We start from the raw sequence: 24,771 nt of genomic DNA on the forward strand, positions 1-24,771 counted from the left end.
GCAATATCCGCTCCCCAAAGGGTGATGCGCTTTGCTTCTGAATCATCAGTTTTGTCTTGGCATAGTCAGAATTTATTGTCTTTTTGAAAGTATTAATTGCTGTAATGTTATAAATTTTAGACTTAAATGACAAGAAAATGATCAAAGTTACCTTACATAATTTGAAATTTAGAATTGAAAAGAGAAATTTACATTTCTCTTTTTTGAAGAGAAAAAGTAACTTGTCTGTCTTCATACCATCTTCTGGAAATTATAGTGTATGCATGACATCCTCAAACACATAGTTCTTAAATTGTCTTTTCTTTAAATTGCCTCAAAATTAAAGAAACCTTTGTCGTCTTATATAAATAGTGGTTTTGTTTAAAAAAAGAAAAACAACTAACAAGACCAAACAAAAACCCAACCCAAAATCTTGAAAGCATAGTAAAATGAATGCAAGGAAGATCAACTGAAAACAGATGAGAACTCTGTAGCACTCTATAATACTATAGCATTGAACATTCTGCGTGAAGATTGTAATTGAGTATTTCTTTGCAGTCATTTCCCTCAGTGATTGACCACAAATTAAATTCAACAATAATGAAATAGTCATATTAATGCACGTTTTTTAAAAACAAGATGTAAGCTGTTTAATAGTTAAGTGTATTTATAGAAAGTATAGTTATTAATAGTGTGGGGTTTTTTTGCAATTCAATGATGACTAGTAAGAACGCAGTGCAACACTTGGGATTTAGTGTGTGTATATATGTTTTTATTTAATCTGATCTCATTGCTGTGGACATTTACAATACATTCACTCCAACTGTCAGGAATTTTTAAATGCAGTTAACAGTGCTATTTGAACAGCAACGGTATGAAATATAAAGAAATTTAGTCATTTTAACGAAAGACATATACTTCTTGTTTTCATGATTATGTGAATATTTTTTCCATGAAATCGTAGTGAAAATAAAGTTCCACTGAGGAGAACTTTATATTAAAAATGATTGCAAAAGAAAGTGTTTAAAAACTGCTTATGCTCAGGGATGCAGATTCCCAAGTAATCTGTTGGTGATATTAAGTTAATGTTTAATACGCTTCATCAATATTTATTGTTTAAATGAATGAAACATATGTAAATTGTGTGAACTGTTCACTGATTTTTGCAAAGTAAAAATTGAGGAGGAGCCTAAATATTCATAAACTGTGGATGATTGTTTTGCTTCTATGTAATTCTTTTAGCTAAAATAAATGAAATAGTTGAGAAAACTATGCTAATATTTCTTGGAGAGTGGTTCAGTCTGGTGTAAATACAGCATCTTATTTTGAGCTGCCTAGGATATTTGCAATATGGAGAAATGTCTGAAATAGGTCAAAATGCAAGAGAAGAAATGTACATATTTCTGCCTAGCCTTGAAAGAAGTTTCTGATAGGCGGGAATTCTGCTTTTCCAAGTTCATCCTTTTGCATATATAAAAGTTCATGTGCATCACTGACAAAAACTTGGTCATTCATAGAGAAAGGAGAGTGCCAGAGGTAAAAGGTAAGGCCATGGACATGAGATTTTCTGGTTCAGAGTAAGCAGCGTCAAATCGTTGGCATGTGAAATCCATTTAGTCTCTGATTAGTAAAGATTAACAAAGATATTTTTTTGTCCAGATAGTTCCAAATGATGGCTATAAGTTACTTAATTCTGGTGTGGAAGAGATGAAAATATAATCTTATATTACCTCTTAACCAGTTGCTCTTAATTATATAATTATGTGATGAGTTTGTCACTGGTTTGAAAGTTTATTCTCTCCTGTAGTGTGATGTATTTAGTGATTTGTAATATTACTTCAAAGAGTGTATAAAAACCTTATAACGTTATTCTAGATCTTGCAGAGAAGAGGGGTTTGAATAGCATGAGGGAAATCTGGAAGTGAAAAATTTGCTTATGAAGCTAAAATATTTTAGTTTTTCTTTTGGTGAGATCAGCCTAGATTTTTTTTTAAGAACGTACTGCTGGCCTAGGCCTTTTTCGTGAATTATATGAAGAGGAGACAAATTAATCTACGGAAAAAACATTGTCTCAAGACATCATTATATGCACTTACAAGAAGAAACAAATAAATCATTTCCCCACATTATTAAAAAGTCCTAACTGGAAACATAAATCCTAGTACCTTTTACCCTTTTTAGGTTATCATTATCTTAAGGGGTAGGCTGATAATTCTTTATATCTAAAGCAGAAAGGTTGCTCTTGCCTGGAAGGATCTTGGCACCGAGAGAAGTGAAAGTGTCCAATTTTTGCATTAGAACCAAAAATGCTATATCGTAGCTCAAAAAAAAATTGAGAGAACTATTCACATACTTCAGTATTAATGGAAAACATTGGGACAATATAGTGCAATGTCAATACAGTTAGGAAGCAAGCTCTTAACTATAAGAGGGATATATTTGCATTTATAGATTACTAGTTTTTGTATTGCACTGCAGCAAAATAAAGATTATAGTAGCAGGATAAAAATGCAATAATAGTTAGCAATTAAACGAGCCTAGTCTCTGAAAAATCACAAAGCTCTCAACTTTGCTGACAGTACTATTTTTCATTAAATATATCATCAGAGCTCCATTATCGCGTCTGAATCTTAGCACTTCTGCGGAAGAATGATGGCACTTCTGAATCTTTTAAACATGCTTGAGCTCCCAACACATGAGGCAGGCTGTTGTAGCATAACTTTTCTGGTTTCATTGCTATTGACCATGTCTGTTTACCCGTCGTTGATGATTAGAAGAGGGGGCTCTTCTTTGGCAGTTCTGTGTAAAAGCTATTGAAACCAAGTAGGCCTAGTCAAGACCTGGGGATTTTTCTTCTCTTCATCCATGTACAAGTGTGAGTTGGGATTCCAGGTATCAGTCACTCACTGTTCTGAACCAGTTGATAACCCCAGAACAGCTGAGGTTGGTGCTTTCATGCACGAGTAGCCGCTCTTGGGCTGAAAATCTGCAGTTTCTATGGCATTACTTCCAAAATGTTATGAATTATGGTCAATTACAGTTATTGACTAAAGTTAAGTATATACGTCAGCTAATTTTCTCATTGCTGGAAAGGTACTTTTAGAATAGCAAGTCTTGCGTGACTTCCAAGAAGGGGTACCCAACAAGCAGGGTAAATATCTGGGTGTGATTCTGTGCTGAGTTCTGTGTTACTACATAGTTATTACTAGAGGTTTCTCAGCTGTCTCATAAGTATCTGCAAAAGCTGCAGTTAGAGCACCATGGGCATATTTTTAATGCTGAGGATTTAGTAATGCTTCATAAATCACTTGTGATGCCATGGGACTAGAGAAGTCTTAAATTCAGCTTTAAAAATCACTGTTTGAACTTTGATTACAAGGTGTCCTGAGTAACCAAATTATGTTACGTTAAATAGTGTTCTGCTATTCAGAAACCCCATAGGTACCACTGTGGTACCACGAAAGCAGAATGAAAACAGGAGCCAGTTGTGCAAGATCAGGAACTGGGGCAAGGAGATCAGAAGCAGAAATCAGTGATGGAGAAAAGCAGGAGCAAGACCACTGACTAGATAGGGGACAGCGTGGGAAATAAAGGCTAGAACAGAGTTGAGCAGAAGTTGAAAAGTAGTCCTAAAAGATATTCTTACTCATCTAAAAGCTGGGGCAAGTAACCAGTCAGGGTCCAGGAATAGTCCGCTAAGTCCATTAGTCTTTATCTATCAGGAACAGCTTGTAGATGCAATGCTGACATCCAACACAAAATCCCAGACCTGTCTATGACCAGCTTCAGATCAGAAAGCTGATGGCTCCTCCAGACTGTGTAAAGTGGCCTGTGTTAATGTGCAAGGACAAAATATAAGGTAAGGGTCATAAATATCTACTCAGTATAGTTATGAGCCTGCGCCTGGGCCAGAACAAGATACAACTCCCTCATCAGAGAATCAGTTGAATAAAAGAATGTTGTCTTTTAGAGCGGTGTGGTGCAATTTTGTCTTCCCTGAGAGCTTGGCATTAGAAGGAAACTCATCTAGAGGAAAGACCAGCCACACTTAGGTTACATTTCCCCTGTTCCTCTTTGCTTCTCATTTAATTGAAAGAAAAGGTTTACCCATTAGTGGTGGCAGCAGAATTGCAGAAACTCCTGCGTTTTGTGATCAAAGGTTATAAGAAGGTTTCCACATGATCAAATCGCTAGTCTAGAAAGCTGTAGATCTAGGTAGGTTTTATATTCTGACAGCTTTCTTTAGGTGAGAAGCTTGAAGGTATACCCTTGCTTAAGGGAGATAACTGTAAGCACAATAAAATTAGACATACGTATATATATTCCTCTACTGCCACTTCCTTACCTTCCTTAAGGTTGGAAAATATAGATATAGTGCACAAGATCATACACGTTGCTAAGCTTCAACAGAGGGTCATTTGTAAACATGTAGTCTTACAAAAAAGCCTTTAATTAATTAAAAACACAACCAAAATCTGTGAATATTAACATAAACATGTACTCTTGGAGACATTTAAGGTATTTAAAGAGAAACCCAGGAATTATCATTCACTTAGTCATAAACATGAGAAAAGTTATTTTTTTAATGCATTTTGTAACTTATATTTTGAACTCCCAGGAAATCTGGGGAGAAAAAAAAAAAGAAAGTAAAAGAAAATGGTTCAGTTTTGAAAGGATAATTGAGGGAGAGGTTGGGGAATAAGTGCTAATAGCAGGCCATCAGAAGGTCAGTGAGCTTGATGAATTGAATACTTTTGTATTGGAACAAACCATAGAACTTGTACGTAACCTGGTAGGAGCCTTCCTCCGTTTGTCCTTGTAAATGGGAGCTGTGTCTTTGGACGCATGCCAGAGTGGAACTGCTCATTCATTATTACCACTTAAAGCAAATGATCATAGCCCTATGGCACATAAAATAATGAGTGTGGCTCTCATTTCACAGATACGAGGCATATATTATGTTTCACATATGGTCAAATGTCTGCTGGCTTTTGGACAAGTTACAAAAATTACTACAATGAGTAAAGCTCATAAGGAAATAATTCGGCAAATAGGAAATTTTGCAATTGGAACTATAATTAGTGGCTAATGCAGAGCAATACATATGCGTACTGAAATAGGATAGGATTAAAAGACAAAGCTAAATTTATTCAGAAGCCAGCATACATACTCATGTGAGTAATTTCAGATGTATTCCTAATCCTAGTAGTTTCATCTTTTCACTCTGCTGAAAACTAAGTGTTTAAATAGCATCTTTCATTTGAATTAAAGCGGGTTTCTCTAATGAAAAACTCCGCCTCATGCTATTCCTAATGCGCATTACAAAAGTGTTCTGCACCAGGGGACAGAGGAGCAAGCATAAGAGAGGTAGTGCAGGGTTCTTTCTGAGATACTCAGTAAGGCCTGGCAACAAATAGTATAATAAACTAGCTGTTTTAATAAGATGGAATAAAAAGAGGAATACAGATAGCAGGTAAATGTCGTGTCCCTTCAGTTGCTGTGAACCTGGTGTGCACGCAGCACTGGAGGGACCCAGCGTGGGTTTTCCCCCCGTGTGCTGCATAGATCCCACCAGTGGAGGGGGGCCTCCTCCCTCCTGTACCATGGTGCCTTTTATCTTGTGTAAAAAAAACCAAACCATGTTATCTCCTCCTGACAAGCTGGAAGGTTCTCATTGATGACACCCACCAGCAGAGAGCTGGTTCGGGGCCTTCCAGCGCCTTCCCTTGCAGCGGCTACTCATGCTCACAGATGGGCTTCTTGAGCCTGACTACCAAAGACCGGTAGATGCCTTGTCCAAGATCACTAGCTCCTCAAGTGCAATGTCTTCCACGAGGCTCCCAATTCTTTTTTTTTTTTATTATGCATATTTTATCATTTCATCATGCATTATGCTGAAACAACTGAAACAGCTGGCTGTAAAATTGCACTGCCTTTTTCTCTTCAAGATTCTTGAAGGTCACTTTTATAATTGTCAGAATAAGTAATTATTTGGATTTGAATGAATACTTATGAATACTTGTATATTGCAAAATATTCTGTACCTAGTAATTTTTGTATTAACCGTTCCTTTGTGTGTTCTTTTAAGTAGTGAAACCGGTGATGCATTAGATGGATTTTATAGATATTTTTATTTTATGTATTCACATGTTTTTTCTGTAATATAAACAGAAGTATAAGTACCAGGAAGGTATATGTGATGCTGGAGATCCCTGGGTTCTGGTAATTATTGATCCACAGGAGATGGTTTCATCTGATTAGAAAGGTAGCTGAATGGAGAAGGAAAGCTGTATGGAAACAGCTTCCTTTTTTCATAAAGATTTTCAAGACTAAAAAAAAAATACCAAACCACCACGAAAAAAAAGTCCCGTTTTATGTCAGGAGCAAACTAAGCTGCTTTTGGACCCTGGGTCGAATGACCACAGGTGAGTCCTGTGGCTGGCAAGAGTTCACTGCGGAATTTGTTTAGTCCCTCCTGATGGAAGGTTGTAGAGCTTATTGTTACTGGTGGTCGGACGTTGCTCTGCCATGTTGTACATAAATCAGTGGCGTTGTCAGTGAGCCTTCTTCCTCAGACTCTGAATACACAGTTATTTATATAAAATATACGTTTGTGTTTGGGTATAAAACCCCAGTATATTCTGAATACTGCCTGTTATTTAACATTCTACTTTGAAACAATTCCAAAGGAAAAAAAAAATCCTCTTACAATAGTCTCTGTCATATTATTGTAATTTGTTACATGATATACTGTCTAGCTTGTGACATATGTACAAGGAAAGAAAAGGAAGTTCTTTTAAACTCTTCATTCAAAAATGATCCTTTTCCCTTGGCTTGCTCTTTCAAAATTGCCAACTTAAAGACACTTTCAGACACGAGTCTATTTTTATAAGGCTAATCTGTTTAAGTAGTGAGCTGTTCTTTGAAGAATTTAGTGTTTTGTGATGTTTAGAAAAAAGCATGTCAGGCAGACCGATATTATTACTTGGGATTGTTTTCTCCTTTCCTTACGCGTGCAAGAGAGATACTTTGGCATCAATCCCTCTTTTCCAAATTCTGTGGAAAGGGTGGTGAGGTCAGAGTGTTTGTACGGACAAGACCCCAAATTGTGTGCTGCAGTTCGAGTTGAAGCATATGGTTTTTTGGGTTCTTGGTGTTTAAGCAAAATTTATATATTTATATATATGTATATTTTTATATATAAAAATATACATACATACATATATATATATAAAAAAACCCCCGTATAGTTGACCCTGCAAAGAGTTCTCAAACTGACATGAGACTAGGAGTGGGCAAGTCCAGCACATCTTTTTTTCTGTTTCCATTTTGGTGGTACTGTTGATTATTTTCTTTATGATGCTGTAACAACGGGTCAAGGAGATTCTTTAATTTTTTTTATTTTTTTTTTTTAAATGAGCATGTTAAGTATCACCAGTTGAAAACTATTGAAGAGACCAACAGAAATACAACCATTATTCTGCAGTCTGCGACTTGTTAAATGATAGGATATCCAAGTTAAATTTTTTTTAATATTACTCAGAAATAACACACAAAAAAAATCTCCTTGCAATTTAAGTTTCTTAGAAAAAAGTAATGAAAAGGTAGTCCAAGGTATTAAATGATCCAGATTTCCTCTGGGAAAATATTTGTATGGAATTTAATAGCCAGCAATAAGCTTTCTCTTTGTTTTAGAAATCATTCTGTGTATTTAATAGAAAATCATAATCTTGCTGGTGACTTCTGTGGAATAGCCAAGAAAAGCAAAAGCAGGATAATAATTTTCTATTAAGGTACTTGGCATTTTTAGAGAAATGTTATATAACTCAATTTGATCACTGTGAAATTCCGCAGGATGCTTCATCTCTTTGAAAATAACTGTGTATCTTATTGATAAGAAAGCTATTTCTCCAGCTCTTATCATGTACGCATCTTGTCAGCAGCATCGGCACCTTGTGTTCAGTCTAAATTGCCCCTAGTGCCCTATAGGCGGTCAATGAAGAGAAGGAATTGCCTCTGAAGTTCAGAGAAGCTAAGCAGCTGAGACACTGCTGTGCTTATAGCGCTGCACGTATGGCTACAATTTCTGGCCCCAGAGCCAGTTGCCATGGTCTAGTTGCATCTATGTAGCTTAGGACTGAACTTTCTAGAGCAGACAGAAGAGCTTTGGATCACCTCTAGGTCCTCTGCGGTGCTGTGAAAATGTAATTATTATTTTGTGCTTAGGGGTATTTGGGGGCTTTGGATTTTTTTCTTATTGTTGGGTAGTGGTTTTTTGTTTTGTTTTTTTGTTTGTCTTTTTGTTTGTTTTTTTCATTTAAAGAGTCGGAAATAATATGAAGGATGCATTGCAGCCCACCAGAGTGGTGTTTGTGTGGTTGGAAATGGAAAGCGTATGTTCCGTCCCTGAAGAGATGGCATGAAGGAGGTGGGGAAGGTGTGTGAGGGTGCAGAGCCTGGTCTCTGAGGTGTGTGAGGGTGCAGAGCCAGAGTCTTCAGGACTGTGTATGTAGTGGAGGTGTATTTGGGAGCACGTTCTGCAGTCAGTGATCCCCCTGATAGATGCTCAGCTGCTCTCCAGGGGAGGGCCAGATCAAAACCAGCTGAGGGAGTAACTGCTCACTGAAGAGGCATGGATAATTAGAGGTCCGGTGCTCGGCCTCACTGCCTGGCTCTTCTTTGTTCGTTAGTGGAGATGTACCACCTGCAGTAAGTCCCACAATAAGGCACCGACTTCAAGCACATGACTGAAGTGCGTTATTCAAGAGCCTCGTTCTCTCTGGCTTGCTTTTATAAGGAGAGAGGAGGGAGACGTTCCTTGGGAAAGTAGCACACACTAATTGAGAGCTGTATCAAATACTTTATGTTTTCATGCATTTGTGCTACCAGTAATGAAATTCTTGCTATTTGGAATAAATATTCTAGCTTAATTTTTATTAAAACTGTACTGTGTTTAATGGGAATGTTTGGTTTTGTCTTTTTTCCCACTGCAGCTGTGACTCTGAAAATAGGTATCTTGGAAATCCGCTTAGGGGAACATGCTACTGTGAGTACTTATATTTTTAATGTTCGGTAATTAAATGCTGTTTACATATTACGTGATAATTTCGTTGTCTTGGAAAAACAAAATATTTTTCTTAAGATTTTTCCGAAGCTGGGGCACGGTGATATTCTGACTGAAAAATAAAATGCCCCACTGGGCTTCTCTGTTGCTTTGTCCACAAGAATTTAAGTCTACTAAAAGTTGATTCTTTATGCCTAGGTTAGAGGGACTTACCAAGCCATTGGGTTCTTGCCTGTATCTCAATATACGTGAATGAAAGGAATAAGTAGGTGTGTCAATGTTTAAAAGACAGGATTTGTGGTGGGGAAATGCAAATAGGCTGAACAGCACTATTTCCTGGAGACATTCTGAATGGTTTAGCCAGTCTGCCTCCCGGCGACATGATACACAGCTGCTCTCCAGAGTATCATCAAATGATACCGTGTGTTGTCTCCATGTTCTTATTATTGTGGAAAAGGTGCTTCTGGCAAATTTGCTTTAAAGCATTATGTTTCTGATAGTCGTAGTGAAAGACCTGAAGGGATGAGAATGCTTATTACCGACGTGCAGAAGTCGCTTAGTGAGCTGTGCCAATTTTGCTGTGCCAATATTGATGTTAAATAGTAATTTTAATCATCATAAAAGAGTATGGGATGTTGGAGAACACTGTTTTACTTTTTGTGATTTTTGCACATACCTACTCAATGTCAGACGATTGGACCCATTTGTCTGTTATTTCCTTTCATCCCTGCCTCAAACTACATAAAGATGTATCTCTGAATATATAGCATCCATTCTGATCTTTGGCCTTGTTTTTTATCATTTTGTTTTGGAACGTACGCAAAAGCTTTGTTTTAAAAATCTCTTTAAGGCATCATTTACGTAATAAAGGAATGTTTCTTTTTTTTACCTTAAATGATTTGCATCTGCAAGGTATGTTTTACAGAACAAAATTGACACATGCTATATTACAGGTTCTGAAATCTAGGCCTAAAACATTTATTCCTCTTGCCAGGTATTAAGAAATTTGCTCTGTGTTGGTTTTTTTTTATCACAGATGAGTTCAAATGTAATACTTTAAACTGGAAGATAATTTTTAACTATTTTATCTTGAAGATACTCTTAACATTGTTGACAGTTTACATAAAATAGACCAATTTGAAAATACTCCTTAAAACTGTGTTCTAAAGATGCTGTTGATCAAATAAATTGAATTCTATTTGTTGTTTGTCACATAAAAATTTTTTCTTATTTTAAACCAGAAATTTCAGTATTTAGAAGAATGAATTTTTGTATCTATGAATCTTATAAATTTTTTAGAGTTAGATAATGATTTCATAAGAAGTTCATACTATGAAGAGAGTGCTGTATAGGCTATTTTGGATATGTTTATCAACATCTGTTTTGTCATTTAAAAATAAACATTATTAAATTTAAGAGATGGAAAAGAAATGACGGTAATGAGATTTGTAGACCGTGGGCACCTCCATGAGAAACCTTAATTTTTTGCTATCATGTTGCAGGTTGGTTCTATAAATCATGTTGGAGACAAATTGTACTATATTCAGGATGCCCTTTCACCTTTAACTCACTACTATTATTTGTCTTCTGTCGGCTTTCAAAATATTTTAAAGATCTTGTTCTGGAATGATAAATCTTCTTTTAATACTTTCATTCAGTTAAAATATCGTATATAAATGATTTTCAGAGTTATATATCTGGAGGTAATAGGAAACCTGTGCTAATTTAAAATAATGGAATTCTGTGTTTCTTACGTTCAGTGGCTGATGCACCATAATGGGAAATAATTTGTGGATAACTGATGGACCTAAGATTTCAATGACAATTGCTTATCAGTACTATTCATTACCCGCTAAATCATGTATTAAAATATGTATATGTTATAGAGATATTCCAATTTCTTATCTATATAAGTATTTTAAAATATGACCTTACTATGGACTATAATTTGTGTAAGAAAATGTTTAGCTTTTGTACAAGACAGGCATTTGGATGATATTTTTCTGAGCTTATTTCTCTACTCTGAAAGAAACTTTCTCTTTAGACACTTATATTGCTGTTTTGCTTCTCCTTGAAGTGAAGAATATTCTTATTTTTTTACAGCACAGGAATAGTTATTGCTCAGGAGGGAGGAAAATACTGAGGAAAAACAAATAGTATATACTTATGAGCATCATAAGTTTATGAGAAATAAAAATTCTAGGCATATTTGTTTCTACTGCTTAGAATCAAAATCAGTGAAAGGAAGCAAAATAGGAATACAACTAGTAATTTGCTGTATGGTTGGGAACTTCTTCAGGAAACTTTTAGTCACATGCTTGAGTTTAGCCGTCTTCAAAATGACCAGTATTAAGTGTTCAAATTTTATCTTTTTTTTTTTTTTTTTCCCACTTGCACAAATACTATCCTAAATTGGAATGCTTTTCTAAGCCAAAACCATAGAATTCAATCCTGAGTGTACGGCTAACTTTTGTATGATATTGGATGACCTCAATTTCTCTTTAACAGCAGGATGTGGATTGAGAATGCCTGTTCCCTTGGAGGAACTTCCTGCAACTTGTGATACTGTGAATACCCACTGCCCTATAGAAGTTCAGCTGTTTCCATCCCTTTCAGCCCTCTGCCCAGCTTACCTAGTGCTTGCCTAGTCCTCTCCTCCCTCTTGCCTGTCACTGCCATCCTCGAGCCTAGGAAGGGGCGACACAGACTGGTGTTGATGTAGGTACAGGTGTTAACATCAATAGACTGTTTAAGATAGTAAGTAAACTCTAAACTTAATAGAGTTTAGCCAGTGTGATAGCACAGATTGTTTTAGTTTCTTCCTTATGTATTCCCTTTAGTGGTGATGTTGGAGTGTAAGCAGAGTATTGATGCTGTACATCGGAGGTCGAGTGGTTGGAGAAGTGATCTGAGCACAAATGAATATACATGAAAATTACAGATAGGTCTAGCTTGATCAAAAAGAATGAGATTTATATAGGAGGTAACATGCTGAAATGTTGCAGGGACTTAATCTAACTACAGATACTATGCCAAAAGGATAAATGCAGATAGCAGCAAAGCCATCAAATCCTAGTGATAACAGAGGCAGTTTGTTAAACATCGGATTTCACTCTAATGTGGCGTTTCAAAACATGTCAGCACTGGATGTGAGTAGTTTTTCTACTTTAAATTATCAAAACTTAATAAAAGCAGACTATGAAATGCATAATAGACTGGGTATGTAATAGTGTATTATCCAGATTGTGTGAAAACCATTGCCCATTGCTTCTATTGAAATTATTTTCATTTCATTCTTCATGACTTCACTGTATGATTGAAAAAGCACAACAGAGAGAACGAACCTTTCTGAGAGTAGGAGAATGAGAACAAGCCCACAGATATAAAAATTAGAAAAATACCGAATGTATAAGAATGCACGAGCAGCTGCATGATGGTCTATCTATTCTAGTACCCTGTTGTCAGTAGTGTCTGAATATGAGTGCCAGGGGAAGAGTATAGCAAATGGACAAACATACAGTCGTACTTATCTCTTTATATCCAACAATTTGCAGCTGAGGAACTTTGTAAGAGGAAGGATTTCTTGAGCCAAAAGTGTTTGATGTGCCATTATTTAGGAATATCAGAGGAAATCTTATCAAAGATTTCTTATACATAATAAAAAGAAGAATATGTATACAAAAGAAAGCTTCATGAATTTAAAAGCCACGGTTTAGTTTGTCTTGTAGGTTGATTACAAGTCTGCTTCTGGATTGCGTCTGTTTCTGGTAGGGAGGCTCTGTATCCCTTGATCTTTCTGTTAGAAGCCAATCTTTCCGTGAATGATCAGAAGCTGATTCCATCCATATAAATGAATTCCGAGTGGAGGCCGGAGATGGTTGTGCAGCTGACTTATGCATCTACACAAACCATAAATATCACATTTTGTCATGATGCATTTGTATTTGTTGTCGTTATTGTTCTTTGATTTTTTGGTATCTCAGCCAGCGTGATGTGTAACAGTGACACCTAGATAGCAAAGTATGCATCCAAATTGCTGGATTAGTTCTGTGCACATCAGCATTAGAAATACATTGCTGCTGGAATCAGCGCTCCTGGGTGCAAAGAAACGTGCGGCAAACTCAGATGGTTTTAGGCTGATTGGGAGGAATCACTGGGACAAATGCCACTTCTGTGATTTTGACCTGGGTTATATACAGACCCAATGCTTTAAATCATAAGTGGATAAAGACTTAAACAAGTGCTCTGGAGAAAATGAGAGTTTAAATTTACAATTCCTGATACGTTATTATACAGAGGGTGAATTACAGGCTTGCTAACAATCTCTTGTTTTGAAAGGATGTGATACTCTCCCTCATAAACCTCTTTTAGATATCCATATTTCTAAGGTCAAAAACTTTCCAAGATGTCTGTTTTATGTCCATTACTTTTAGTGTCATGGCTCCAATGCTACGTTTCAAACAAGAAGTACAACTGATAGATTCTAATATGTGCAGAAACATAAAAGCTTACAACAAATCAGTATTGCGAGTGTAAATCGTATAGTCTACCTGCATAGTTGTTGGAATTTCCACGAGCTGAGCTCTCGAGAGTTGCCTGTTCCACCAAGAGAATTCCTAGCTAAAACCAATCTGGTAGACAGCTAAGAAAATGTAGTTTAAAAAAAATGTATGTGGATTTACATTGGTTTCTTATTCCCTTTTACCCATTAAAAAAAGATGTTTAGTAGCTTTTTTTTATTATTTCTGGGTACTACGATCAACAGTTGAAGAGAGAGAACAAGTAGCTTCTCCGTTTGGTTCTGCGGGTGGGTTGCTGTTTTAAAATAGGCAACAGTAAGTGGGTTCCAGGGCAGCACGCTTTAGTGTAGGAAACTTTTATACATTCTAGAAGGTTTTCTCCAGCAACGCACAGCAAGAATGTAGTTACAATTCAGTAAAATTGCAATAAATAAACAATTTTGATTGATCTGGTGCTGGATATACAGTTTTGTGAGTCCTTGACTATCTGTGAACTCGGAGAAGACGCGGTGGCAGCTTGCCTTTTGCATTCAGAAGTCCATTATGTGTCCAGGGTAACGCTATAGAGTTTACTGTGCTGCAGAGCAGGCCCACTTTTAAATTTGTTCGAGATTAAAACATGACCTTTGAGAAGGATTAGAGCATCCAGGAGTGAACAGAGGTCAGGAGGGGTGGGTTACTTACAAAAAGAATTAAAACGGGGTGGGGCCAGATGAGTCATGGTATTTTGTAGAATTAAAACCTATTTATTGATCATTTATTCCACATTGTTGCAAGAATATATGCTTTTGGAGATATTTGTTGGATTTTCAGCCTTTAAAAAAGAGGAAGCCTGAATATAGGTACATAAGAGGCTGAAAGAATGCACAAATTTTATTTTAACTGTTTTCCTAGGTTCTTTGTGTTTTCCACAGTTCTTTCTAATCTTTCCCTCACCTCAGTGTTTCATGAAATGTCATTTGTGGATGGCTTCACACTCATCAGCCACTATTTCAAATGTTCTTCTGGGATGAAATATGCAAAAAAAGGAAGCTGGTAGGCCCATCTGCAGAAGCCTTAAGGGTCAGGTGTCCTACAGGGCACTGGCACTGCTGAGCTTTTCTACTCAAACTCATGGACGTGGAGGGAGGAAATGGAAAGTCAGAGAGAACATTGCTGAGTTCTCAGATATTTATCACTAAAAAAAATCCAGCATAATGACTGGTAGGAAAATAATATTAATAGATTTTTAAAAATTGTCTTTAGATAAATCTTATTACCTGTTTTTGTTCTACTCAAGGTACACTGAAGGAAAAAATATGTGATTGTAAGTGAGCTACTACAAATTTTGCAACAACTTTTTGGGGAGTGACTTCAATAATTGGTTTATGCCATTGTAAACTCTGAGCTATAAAATCATTATAGCTCATAACTCTATTGCTTGTTTCCTTGGTATACATACAGAAAGGATAGCAATGAGCAGCTCTCTCAGTATGTCAGCAGCTCCACAATTGGTGAGGAAGCATACGATATACATTCAGTGAAAACTCTCAAGATAATGTCTGGTATCTGTGCAGGGAGCCGGAGAGGAAGAAGGAAATTTTGCTTCTGGCTGTAGAACCTCGTAAGGATTTTAGCCCAGTCCTGGGCCTGCATTAACCCCATTGCTGCTGACACACCAGGACTTCAGAAAAGGCAGAGTAAAGGAAAGTGCTCGTCCTCACCTATAGTCCTTACCATTTCTTACAGGGAATTTTTACTATAATTTAAAACTTTTAAATAATATTGTTTATTTAGTGCCTGACACAAAAACAAACACTCATTTCTTATATACCATTAACTTAAAATTCATCTCACTTGATAAAAATTAAGCAATCCTAATTATTTTTTGATATCCGGACTTTGGACTAAAGGCCCTGTTATTCCTTTAGAGGTGTTACTTTCTGTTTTTTCTTTCTGACTTTTTTTTTTTGTTTGCAATAGTAGTATCTAGAAAGATGGTTTTATAGAGGACAGATTATTAAAAGCAGAGAATTTATAACAACATAGTACCTCTAATGACTCTTTAGAAACATTGTCTCAATACTGTCTCGGAGCAGAAGGGTCACATAATACATCCTTATTTATGTTGTTAAAGTACAGTTTAGACTTAATCTGGTCTGATAATTCATCCTGCCTGGTGTTTCCTTTTTATTTGAATGTTATTATATTACAAATGTTATAATTTCATAAAAAGGGGAATTAAAATTGTTGAAAGAAACCTCTGTAAATAGCATGCCAAATTTTCTCTTGTGGTCTAGCTGCCTTGCAAGAATCTGGCAAAATGAAGGGGCAGAAACTTAGGTTGTCATCTTCACGGAAGAGTCACATAAGTAACCTCTGTGAAAGGAGCTGTTCGGGGGGCAGATGGGTGGAGGATTTGCAGTGAAACTTGGCTGCGGTTGCTCTCGGTTTTTGAGGGGCACAGCACACTGGGATCTACCATAAATCACTTCTTGGGCTGCTCCAGCCCTCCTGCTTGGAAATTTTTTTGTGAATGGAATCTGTTTGTGCTTCCTTTTCCTCATCATTCCCCAGCTTTCGTCTTCCATGTGGGGTGCCGCTACTGAAGAGTTGCTGCCCCGGGAGCCCAAGCGGGTGATCTCAGCAGCATTTAGCTCAGAGCCCCTTCCAAGGTGCGCCTTTCTTCAGTGCTGGGGGTACCCCGTGGCGACGGCACCCCCCACCATATAACAGACTGTATGTAGAGCTGCACTGGGCCAAAGACAAGTTGGCTTCCCTCATGTTTCTCATACTATACTGACACGATTGGTGTTTTTTTTCCCATTTATTTTCTTTTTCATAAAATAAATTACAAGTTTTCCCTTTTACAATCACTGAGAGATTTTCACATCTCGTGACAGAAGGGCGCAGTTATAAGAGGGTTGCACGCTAGTCAAGAAATGCAAATATAGTCTAATAGCTGTTGAAACATATAATGCAACCTGACAGCAAGAAGGTACAATGTGATTTTTAAGCACTCTGAGTGTGTCTAGGGAAACATGCGTGTATATGCATTCAGGGACTTAGACCATGACATCTTTTATTAAAAAATTATAAAAAAATAATTATCAACTAAAATTTGTACTAAAGGTGGCCATAAAGCACTAGGTGGCAGACTTGCTATGCTTCGAGAAAAATTAAACTCAAGAACATTCCAAGGAGAATATTTTAGAAGATAAATAGCAAGTAGCACTTTTAATAAAACTGTTAGCAGAGATTTTCCGGATACTTAAAAATTACGTTGAAACTTAAAGGGCATAAACAATAAATTTTAGTTATTGAAAAGGTGTTTGTTTTAGTTGAGTTGTGAGATGTGTACCAGCAGTTAGATGCTTCGCTACTGATTTGTAGAATTCATGTTTCCTTTTGGGACAGCATTAATTTAAACTAAATACATATTGTAATTGTAAAACTGTCATGCTTGACTTAAAATAATGAGTTCCACCAATTATGTCTAACACTGATTGACTTTGATACAGACTGAAACATTTTTATTATTTATAAATACGGTAACAATAATGACTCACATTGTCTTTTGAATATATGGGTTTATGCAAATAAATTCTATTTAGAAAGAAATCTTAGTGTTTAAAGAGTCTAGTGGAACAGATTATAGTTTAAATCAGACAATTCAAGGATGGTTTGAGAAAAGATTGGTCCCAACAAACCTACCAACTCAGAACATATAAGGGCAACAGACAAATGGAGTCTTTGCCCTGAGCTAAAATAACCACACGAACCAACTGTCACCTTCCAGAGAATTAAAACAATAACCACACCAAGAATCTGAAGCTCCTAATAAAGTATTATGATCTCACCCCAGGCTCTGTGTACTCATTTGCCAAATGCTAGGTTGGCTTGCAGCTTTTATGGGCAGGCTAGAGAAACAGTTTTGCTGCCAATCATTTTCAGACTTTACTGTGAGTTGGAGAATCTTTCCATGTATGGTTTTTTTTTTTTTTTTTTCAATATTGGGGATTTTCTTTTCTTCGTTTTTATAAAAAAACAACTTCATTTTTTAAATGAGGATTTCTCTGATAGCTTTCAATGATGTATGAGTGAATTTACTGACTGGCATCCCCTTACAGATATTATTTATTAACTTCTGCCAAAGTAGACCAGTAGACAAAGTCATTTTAGTGACTGTTCATTTAGAAATACTACCCTAAGTCAAAAGAAGGTGGCTGTTACCTAGCAAACTAGCTTTAGGAAGCAAACTAGCTTTCTAACTGCTAAGGAGAAGAAAATAATAGATAAACATTCATTATAATGTATGCAAATAAAAGTCTGAATTAGAGGCCTTCATCACCTGATAGACTGTTCCACAGGCCCCATAATTATTTTTATGTTTTTATATTATATTATCTTGCAAACATAATATGTAGTATTTCGGTAAAATACATGTTAGTATAAAATTTAAAACAGTATAAATTATGATTATTTATAGAACTACAAATTTTGTAAAGCTTGATGAGGCAAGAGTGAGAGAGACTCGATGGCTTGGAGAACTCATTCCAAAGAAACACTGCTTTGCAGGGGACCCTAGCCCATCTGCGAACTGTTTTTTTTAAATGAGAAGGAAACTGATGCAAATATCTACATATCTACAGTATTTTATTTTGTCTGTATATTGAGATGAGGTTTATAGGGATGAATACTTTTTGAATCCTTGTGCTGTATATACAATGTACTGTGTGTGTTTGTTTCCCTAACTTGTCCACAAGGATGGGAGCTGTCGCTCCTCAAACACCTGGGAGGCCTTAGAGCTACCCAAGAACGGAGTTGTAAGAAGCAAACGGAATAGGAAAGGATCCATCAGTGTCCCTGTACTTTACCTTCTGACAGCGAAGGGAAAACCTTTGTGGTGGTTTTACAGTTGCATTGCTTCCTGTGCTGACTTCCCAGGGAAAAGAGAGAATTCTTGATCAGTGGGACTTCAAGGAAAGATCTGTAGTGAAATCTTGAACCAATTGAAATAGAAAAAAAACCCACTTCAATAAGTAAGGGGCTTATGGGTTGGGGGAGAATTTGTGTTGATTCCTTTGGGAGTTCTTGGACAAACTAGTGCGTTATTTCATGTCTGCTGGGGTACTCTTCTCCACTGGTGAACAGGAAGCACTTGAGTATAGTTCAGCCTCTTCCGTTATTACAGGCTGAACACCTAACGCAACTGTCTAGTTATCGTAAGGTACACTATTCAGGCGTCTCGGGTCCTCAACCACCTAGTCAGAGCACACACATTTGTAAAAGTTGAGAGAGCGTTCAGTAATGTTTTTAGCTTTAGAATTAGTGTTGTGAAGTCCTTGCAGAGTATTTGAGTGAGGGGCTCCGTAGGATCAACAATAAATAAATTGAGGGTCACTTCTATCTCAAGATGAGACAAAACCCTGGATTATATAAACTTTAAGAAATCTTATATTAGGTTAAATGTGGACATTGTCAAATTCAACTTTCTGACTGGCTACCTAAGCTCAATTTCAGCGTATTGTAAAGTAGCCTGTGAGTCCTTGATATTAATTTATTGTCACTTTTCCTTAGCTTGAATTGTGAATATTGTTTTAAAACGTGTTCCAGAAATATAACCCATCAACAGCAAAGTGTAATTTTCTAGTCATTTGATATAAAGGGTAAGGCTGACATGAAATGGAAGAGCAATCTGTGTGAGGTCAAAAAGCAGCAGTATACATTAGCAAAATAGATAACAATAGCAAACAAGACATTCAGGGAAAGTTGAAAAATTTATTTGTTGGGAGTATGGAGATACATTGGTAGAGAAGTTTTATATATATATATATATATATATATATATATGTTTGGTTTGTCTTTTTGTTATAGGTAAATAAATATGATTTATTGTGTTACCCCACAGCAGGAAATGCCATGGTCATCAGAATAAATTTGAAAAAATAGCAAGCTATGCAAAATATGGGCAGAAACATCATAAAAGGGCAAAAAGCTCACATTTTTCTTGTCAATGAAGTGAGAATTTTAGAGTTCTACTCTTGTTGAGTAGAAATAGATGCCATTTCCGTATGGGTTTGTGAAAATATGGCTAGACAAATTGTAAAGTGTTAGAGCCTTTTATGGCACTAAGAATGGTGAACGAAAGAGAAGATGAAGAGAGGTCATTATTAGAATAAACAGTAGACTAAATGCTGGAAAGAGAAAAATTAAATGAGTCTGGGGAAGACAATGTACAACTACATCATGCAAATACGTCACTTACTACATGTTCGTTGGCAAGGATTGCCTACCACAATATATGGTCAATGATGTGAACGATCGATGTTTTTTAAATACCAAGCACAAACAGACTGTTGGTATTCACTACAGTTTGCTGTTCCTTTTTCACATGACAATTCAGATCCTAGAAAAGCTGTGTCAAAAAGTTAGTGCCTGATACCTATCAAAAAGTAGTGGTATCTGTCAATTGTTCTATATTAAGCTAATCAACAAAATAAAAAACAAACAATAAAAGAGGAAGAGGTTTATTCCATTTGTGCACTTCAGTTACAAATACTTTCTTTCCATGGCCAAAAAGAAGTCATGAATTAATGAAAGCACAGCTGTATCTAGTTCTTGGTTTATAGAAAAAGTAGGGCTAGGAAAAGAGAGTATTTCTTCTAATGTCTCGCAGCTGTTTGAGGTGGAAATTGAGTTTTCCAAGTCACTTTCAGAAAGGAGTCAGTGAGCCCTGCCGCAGTGGCCAACGTTCCCTCTCTCAGGCAAAGAATAAATCTCCTCTGAAGAGTGGGTGACTGTGTTGGGGTTGAGAAAATCAGCCTTCTGGGCTTCATTTTTCCTTCTTCTGTTATTTCTATTTGCGTAGTTTTAACAAACGGTTTATTATTTTATGTGCTTAACTGCCAGCCTTACAAGCTGAGTTTGTAGGAAGTGGGGAATAGAATCTGGGTTTATTTTTTCTCAAGTTTGTCACGCTGTACTTTACTCTCTGCTAAGGGTTGAGGTATTTCTTCCTAGCTGTTGTAAAGGCTGCGTAGGCTGGATTAGGCAATATTACAGCTACGTAATCTCATTTGTAAATGTTTAGAACTTCAATATAACAACATCAATGTGGTTTTTTTTCTGAATTGGTACTCAGTTCTTAGCATGAGCAAAAAGCAGTGAAAATGTTATTATTTAAATCAGCAGATTTTACTGCAAATATGCCTGATGGTATTTTAAATGACAAGGTGCTTGTCATTTAGATTTACAAAAGAATTACATCTTCTTTTCAAAGTTGTAATGCAGAAGTGTTCTGCTGTCTGTTGTAGACAAGTATGGTAATTTAGCATATCATATTTTTTATGATACAAATACCTGTTGTAATTCAGGCAATTAAAATAGATGAGACTGCACATTGAGGTATAAGAGATACATGCCGTGTATCATTTCTGTCCAGTATGAAGTGCAGTTTTGCTGAAAGCGTTCTGGATTTATATGCTCTAAGAGATTTTACTTCTCAGAACTAACATGTTAAAATTGTTTGAGAAACGACAAAGAATATCAGCAAAGTTGAAACATCTCAACTTCAATATACATTGTGTATTTTATACCAATCACGTGGTGTTGAGCAACATGGGGTAAGATCTGACATTCGGACTGTAGATCTAACGTTTCTTAAGCAAAGTTCAACTAAATAATGAGAAAAAGGAAGGAAGAGAATTTTGAAAATGTTGAGATATTACAGGAGCACCTACTTATCTGTGTATATTTATAGCCAATTTATGACGTGTGTGTTCTTTCTCCTTGTAAGGCCTGATCAACCAGAGTTTGCCTCTTTAATTGCTGAGATGTGTGTTGAGTTATTTGAGAACTAGGAAAAAAAAAATCTGCTAATAATCCACATAGAAGTTACTGTGTGAATAACTTCTGAATATTTGCAATTCATGTGAAAACTTGAGCATATATATGTACAAAAGCATAAACGATTTTAAAAATAGTATTTATGCTTTTGCCGTGTCCATATTATGGGCGTTGATCCATTTTAGAAATAGAAATAAATTTATTTATTTCTAAAAGGAAACAAAGTACCTTACTAGTAGGGATTACACAATGAAGTGAACATTGTAAGAGCAAGATTAACTATATGACAAGAAACATCTCTCTTGGGCAATAACACATGAACTCAAACATTAATTTAATGTTGTTGTTTCTTAGACGTGCCATTTCAGTTGTCAGAACAAGCAGGTCAGAGATCTCTTCAGTGTGTATAAACTACGTAACTAAAGAAAAAGATTAGAATCAGGTTTGTGAGTATTGATGCTAGTATATTGCAAAATGATGTTGCATGTTAGAGCTGTAATATTAATGCAGGTGTTGTAAAGCTGGTGATGCATCTAAATCATTATGAAGAAAATTTCATCGAGAGATAAATTTGAATTTTTGAATTGAATTGAATTTTTTCTTGGTTTTGTTTGTACTTTTCTCCCACTTTTCTGACACTTCAAAATATTACAAAAGCTGTCCATTGTGATAAAACAAAAGTTAATTTCCTAAGCAGTCCTTATTGTCATAGAATCACAGAATGGTTTGGGTTGGAAGGGACCTTAAAGATCATCACGTTCCAACCCCCCTGCCCTGGGCAGGGACACCTCCCACCAGACCAGGCTGCTCAAGACCCCATCCAACCTGGTCTTGTACGCCTCCAAGGATGGGACCTCCACAACTTCCCTGGGCAACCTGGGCCAGTGTCTCACCACCCTCAGAGTGAAAAATTTCTTCCTGATATCTAATCGATATCTGCCCCGTTCGTTTGAAACCATTACCCCTCATCACACACAGAATGGTAGGGGTTGGAAGAGACCTCTCCCTATCACTACAAGCCCTTGTAAAAAGTCCCTCTCCAGCTTTCTTGTAAGCCCCCTTCAGATACAGGAACACCACTATAAGGTCTCCCCAGAACCTTCTCTTCTCCAAGCTGAACAATTTATTAGACCTTTCCAAAGAACAGCTGAAAATTTCATAGGAGAAAAGATTTCGGTTTAAAATAAAATTTAGTTACCTGGTCTGGTGATTATAACACTAATCCCTATGACTTTTTAGCCTATTACATTTTTTTTTTCCTAAGTACAGTAAAAGAAACAATGAATTGTTATTGCTGTATGTTTTTTGAAAACTTTGAACTTCTGTGAAATTCATTCTCACATGCTCTTTCTTTATATGGAAAAAGGCATATAAATAGTAAGTGCTGGAGTATTTTGATGCTCATTCTGCTCTCATTACTTTTAGCAAAAATGCAAGTTTTGCTAGTTTATAGTAAAGACTTCACAGTAAATGACTTCTTGTTTTGTCACAATGGACAAGTAATGTCGGACACCAACATATTTCAATATAACAATGAAATGAGGCAGCGGATGACTGCAAGATACAGATGAGAGAGGAATGAATCAGGCAGCTGCTCTGAAAGTTCAAAATAATTATCCTGACTGAAAATAGGTCTGGTGGTAACCCCCTAACTTCGATGTAATACAAGTGGAATTTATTTGGGTCACAAATGAATATGATTTGTAGCATTTGATAATGGAACTTGGTTTCAAAAGCAACATTTTTGCTGATAGAGAGAAATATGAATAGGACTGTTCTCAACAAATTCTTGCTGGAAATAGAGAACAATTGCTAGAAAGAGCAGGAGAGGGACAAACTGCCTGTGCAATGAAGAGGTGAAAGTATGAATTTTAGGATCAGCATGAATAGAGAGTTCCCTAAATAGAAAAATGTGGGAAGACTGACTGTGATGGGTCTGATGTTGTGATCGTGAGGGAGGTTCTTACAACTTGAAGTGGTTTCAAGAAGTAAAAATTAGAACAGCACTATTTTATGAGGTTTCTATTCAAAAAACTAGTTATTGTAGTTCAGTAATACAGAATTCTGATGAAAATGTACCAAATCAGGCACATAATTGTCTGCTTGTCTTTTAGTGTAAGTGAAATATAGCTTCTTAACTATAGTCTTAAAAGTTTTTATTAATACGTACATGCTTGTACAGAAGGCCAGCCGTTTATTCAGTGAATTAAGAAGCTTTCCATCTTTTTGTTACCCATCCTTTGCTATTAAACATTTTAATTTTCTGTTTCATGGCTAGTACTCTTAATAGTACTAAGTCTTAGTACTTAATACTACTCTAAACTACTCTAATAGTACTAAGACTTAATAGTCTACCATCTCTTCCTTCAGATTTAGTGATTTTTCCATCCATCATAATTTCAAGTTGTCCATAAGGGTTCCCTTTGAGTAAGCATATGCTGACATCTTCTGATGTCCATTACCCTAGTTTTCAGCCTAATTTTATTATCGTCATTAGTTATCAAAAAAAAAAAAAGAGGAAAAAACCCTTTAGTCATTGATCAGGTAAAGATTATGTGATCCTCACCTACCATTTATAAAATGTGATAATTAGGTTGTAGTTGGGAATGAGACTCTGTTGTGAGTGGGTCTGGTTGCGTGCTCTGTTCGGATGGCTGGCTGACATATTGCAGTACTTTTGGTTTAGAATTTTGCTGTACTTTAACTTTTGGAGCCAAAATGCTAGACCTATTTCTCAGAAATTCTGTGTATGTATGAAAATCTTTTGCCATGCTGTTCAATTGTAGAAATGTGTATTAAGAAACTATGTGACAGAAGCCATGGGAAAATGGCCAGTGACTAAAGTCAGAAACCCATGAATGTGTCCAGTTATGTACGTTCTCGCTCCCTTTCTGGGAACTCAGGTTCACTCTTCCCTCTTGGCTGAGACATGTAGTGAACTGTGATGCTCTACTGGAAAGATTTGGGGAAAGGGAGAAGCTGATTCAAAAGCAAAGTGGTTCTCTAGAATTTATTCCAGCCGGATTCTTAAAATTGCTTGATAAAAGCCCATTATTGAAATGTGCTATTTAGGCAATGGGTGCCAGGAAAGTGGGAGAGTTAAGGTTGCTGGAACAATAATTTTTGATTTGCCTCTTAATTAGGACATGATTGTACCACTTTTAATAACATGGCTACATACTGCTTCCCAAGGAACTTTCCCGCTACGATGTACTGAATGAATTTGTAAGGGATGAATCAGTGATAATATAATGGAAAGATGAATGTATGTTCCTTTCCTGTTTTGTTGTAAAATTGGAGAGAATTGCAATGACTGATGGAAGGAACTGCAAAATAAGAATGATCATATGTAGTGTTATATAATTCAAAATTTTATGAAAA

The 24,771-nt window shown here is 36.3% G+C and overlaps 1 protein-coding gene across 6 annotated transcripts in view; it reads left to right on the top strand.

Moving 5' to 3' along the window:
- ATRNL1 (attractin like 1) overlaps window positions 1-24,771 on the top strand; it is a 523,801-nt gene that overhangs the window by 188,455 nt on the left and 310,575 nt on the right. For all 6 annotated transcript variants that reach the window (XR_008467222.1, XR_008467223.1, XM_054207467.1 and 3 more), the window contains exon 21: window positions 8,973-9,025. Coding sequence is in view for 4 of the 6 variants with exons in the window: in XM_054207467.1 (XP_054063442.1) it covers window positions 8,973-9,025 (53 nt within the window). In the remaining 2 variants the exon portion in view is untranslated. The remainder of the gene's footprint in view (window positions 1-8,972; window positions 9,026-24,771) is intronic.

The sequence above is a fragment of the Rissa tridactyla genome, chromosome 6 (genome assembly GCF_028500815.1).
Source record: "Rissa tridactyla isolate bRisTri1 chromosome 6, bRisTri1.patW.cur.20221130, whole genome shotgun sequence".
NCBI classification, from domain to species: domain Eukaryota; kingdom Metazoa; phylum Chordata; class Aves; order Charadriiformes; family Laridae; genus Rissa; species Rissa tridactyla.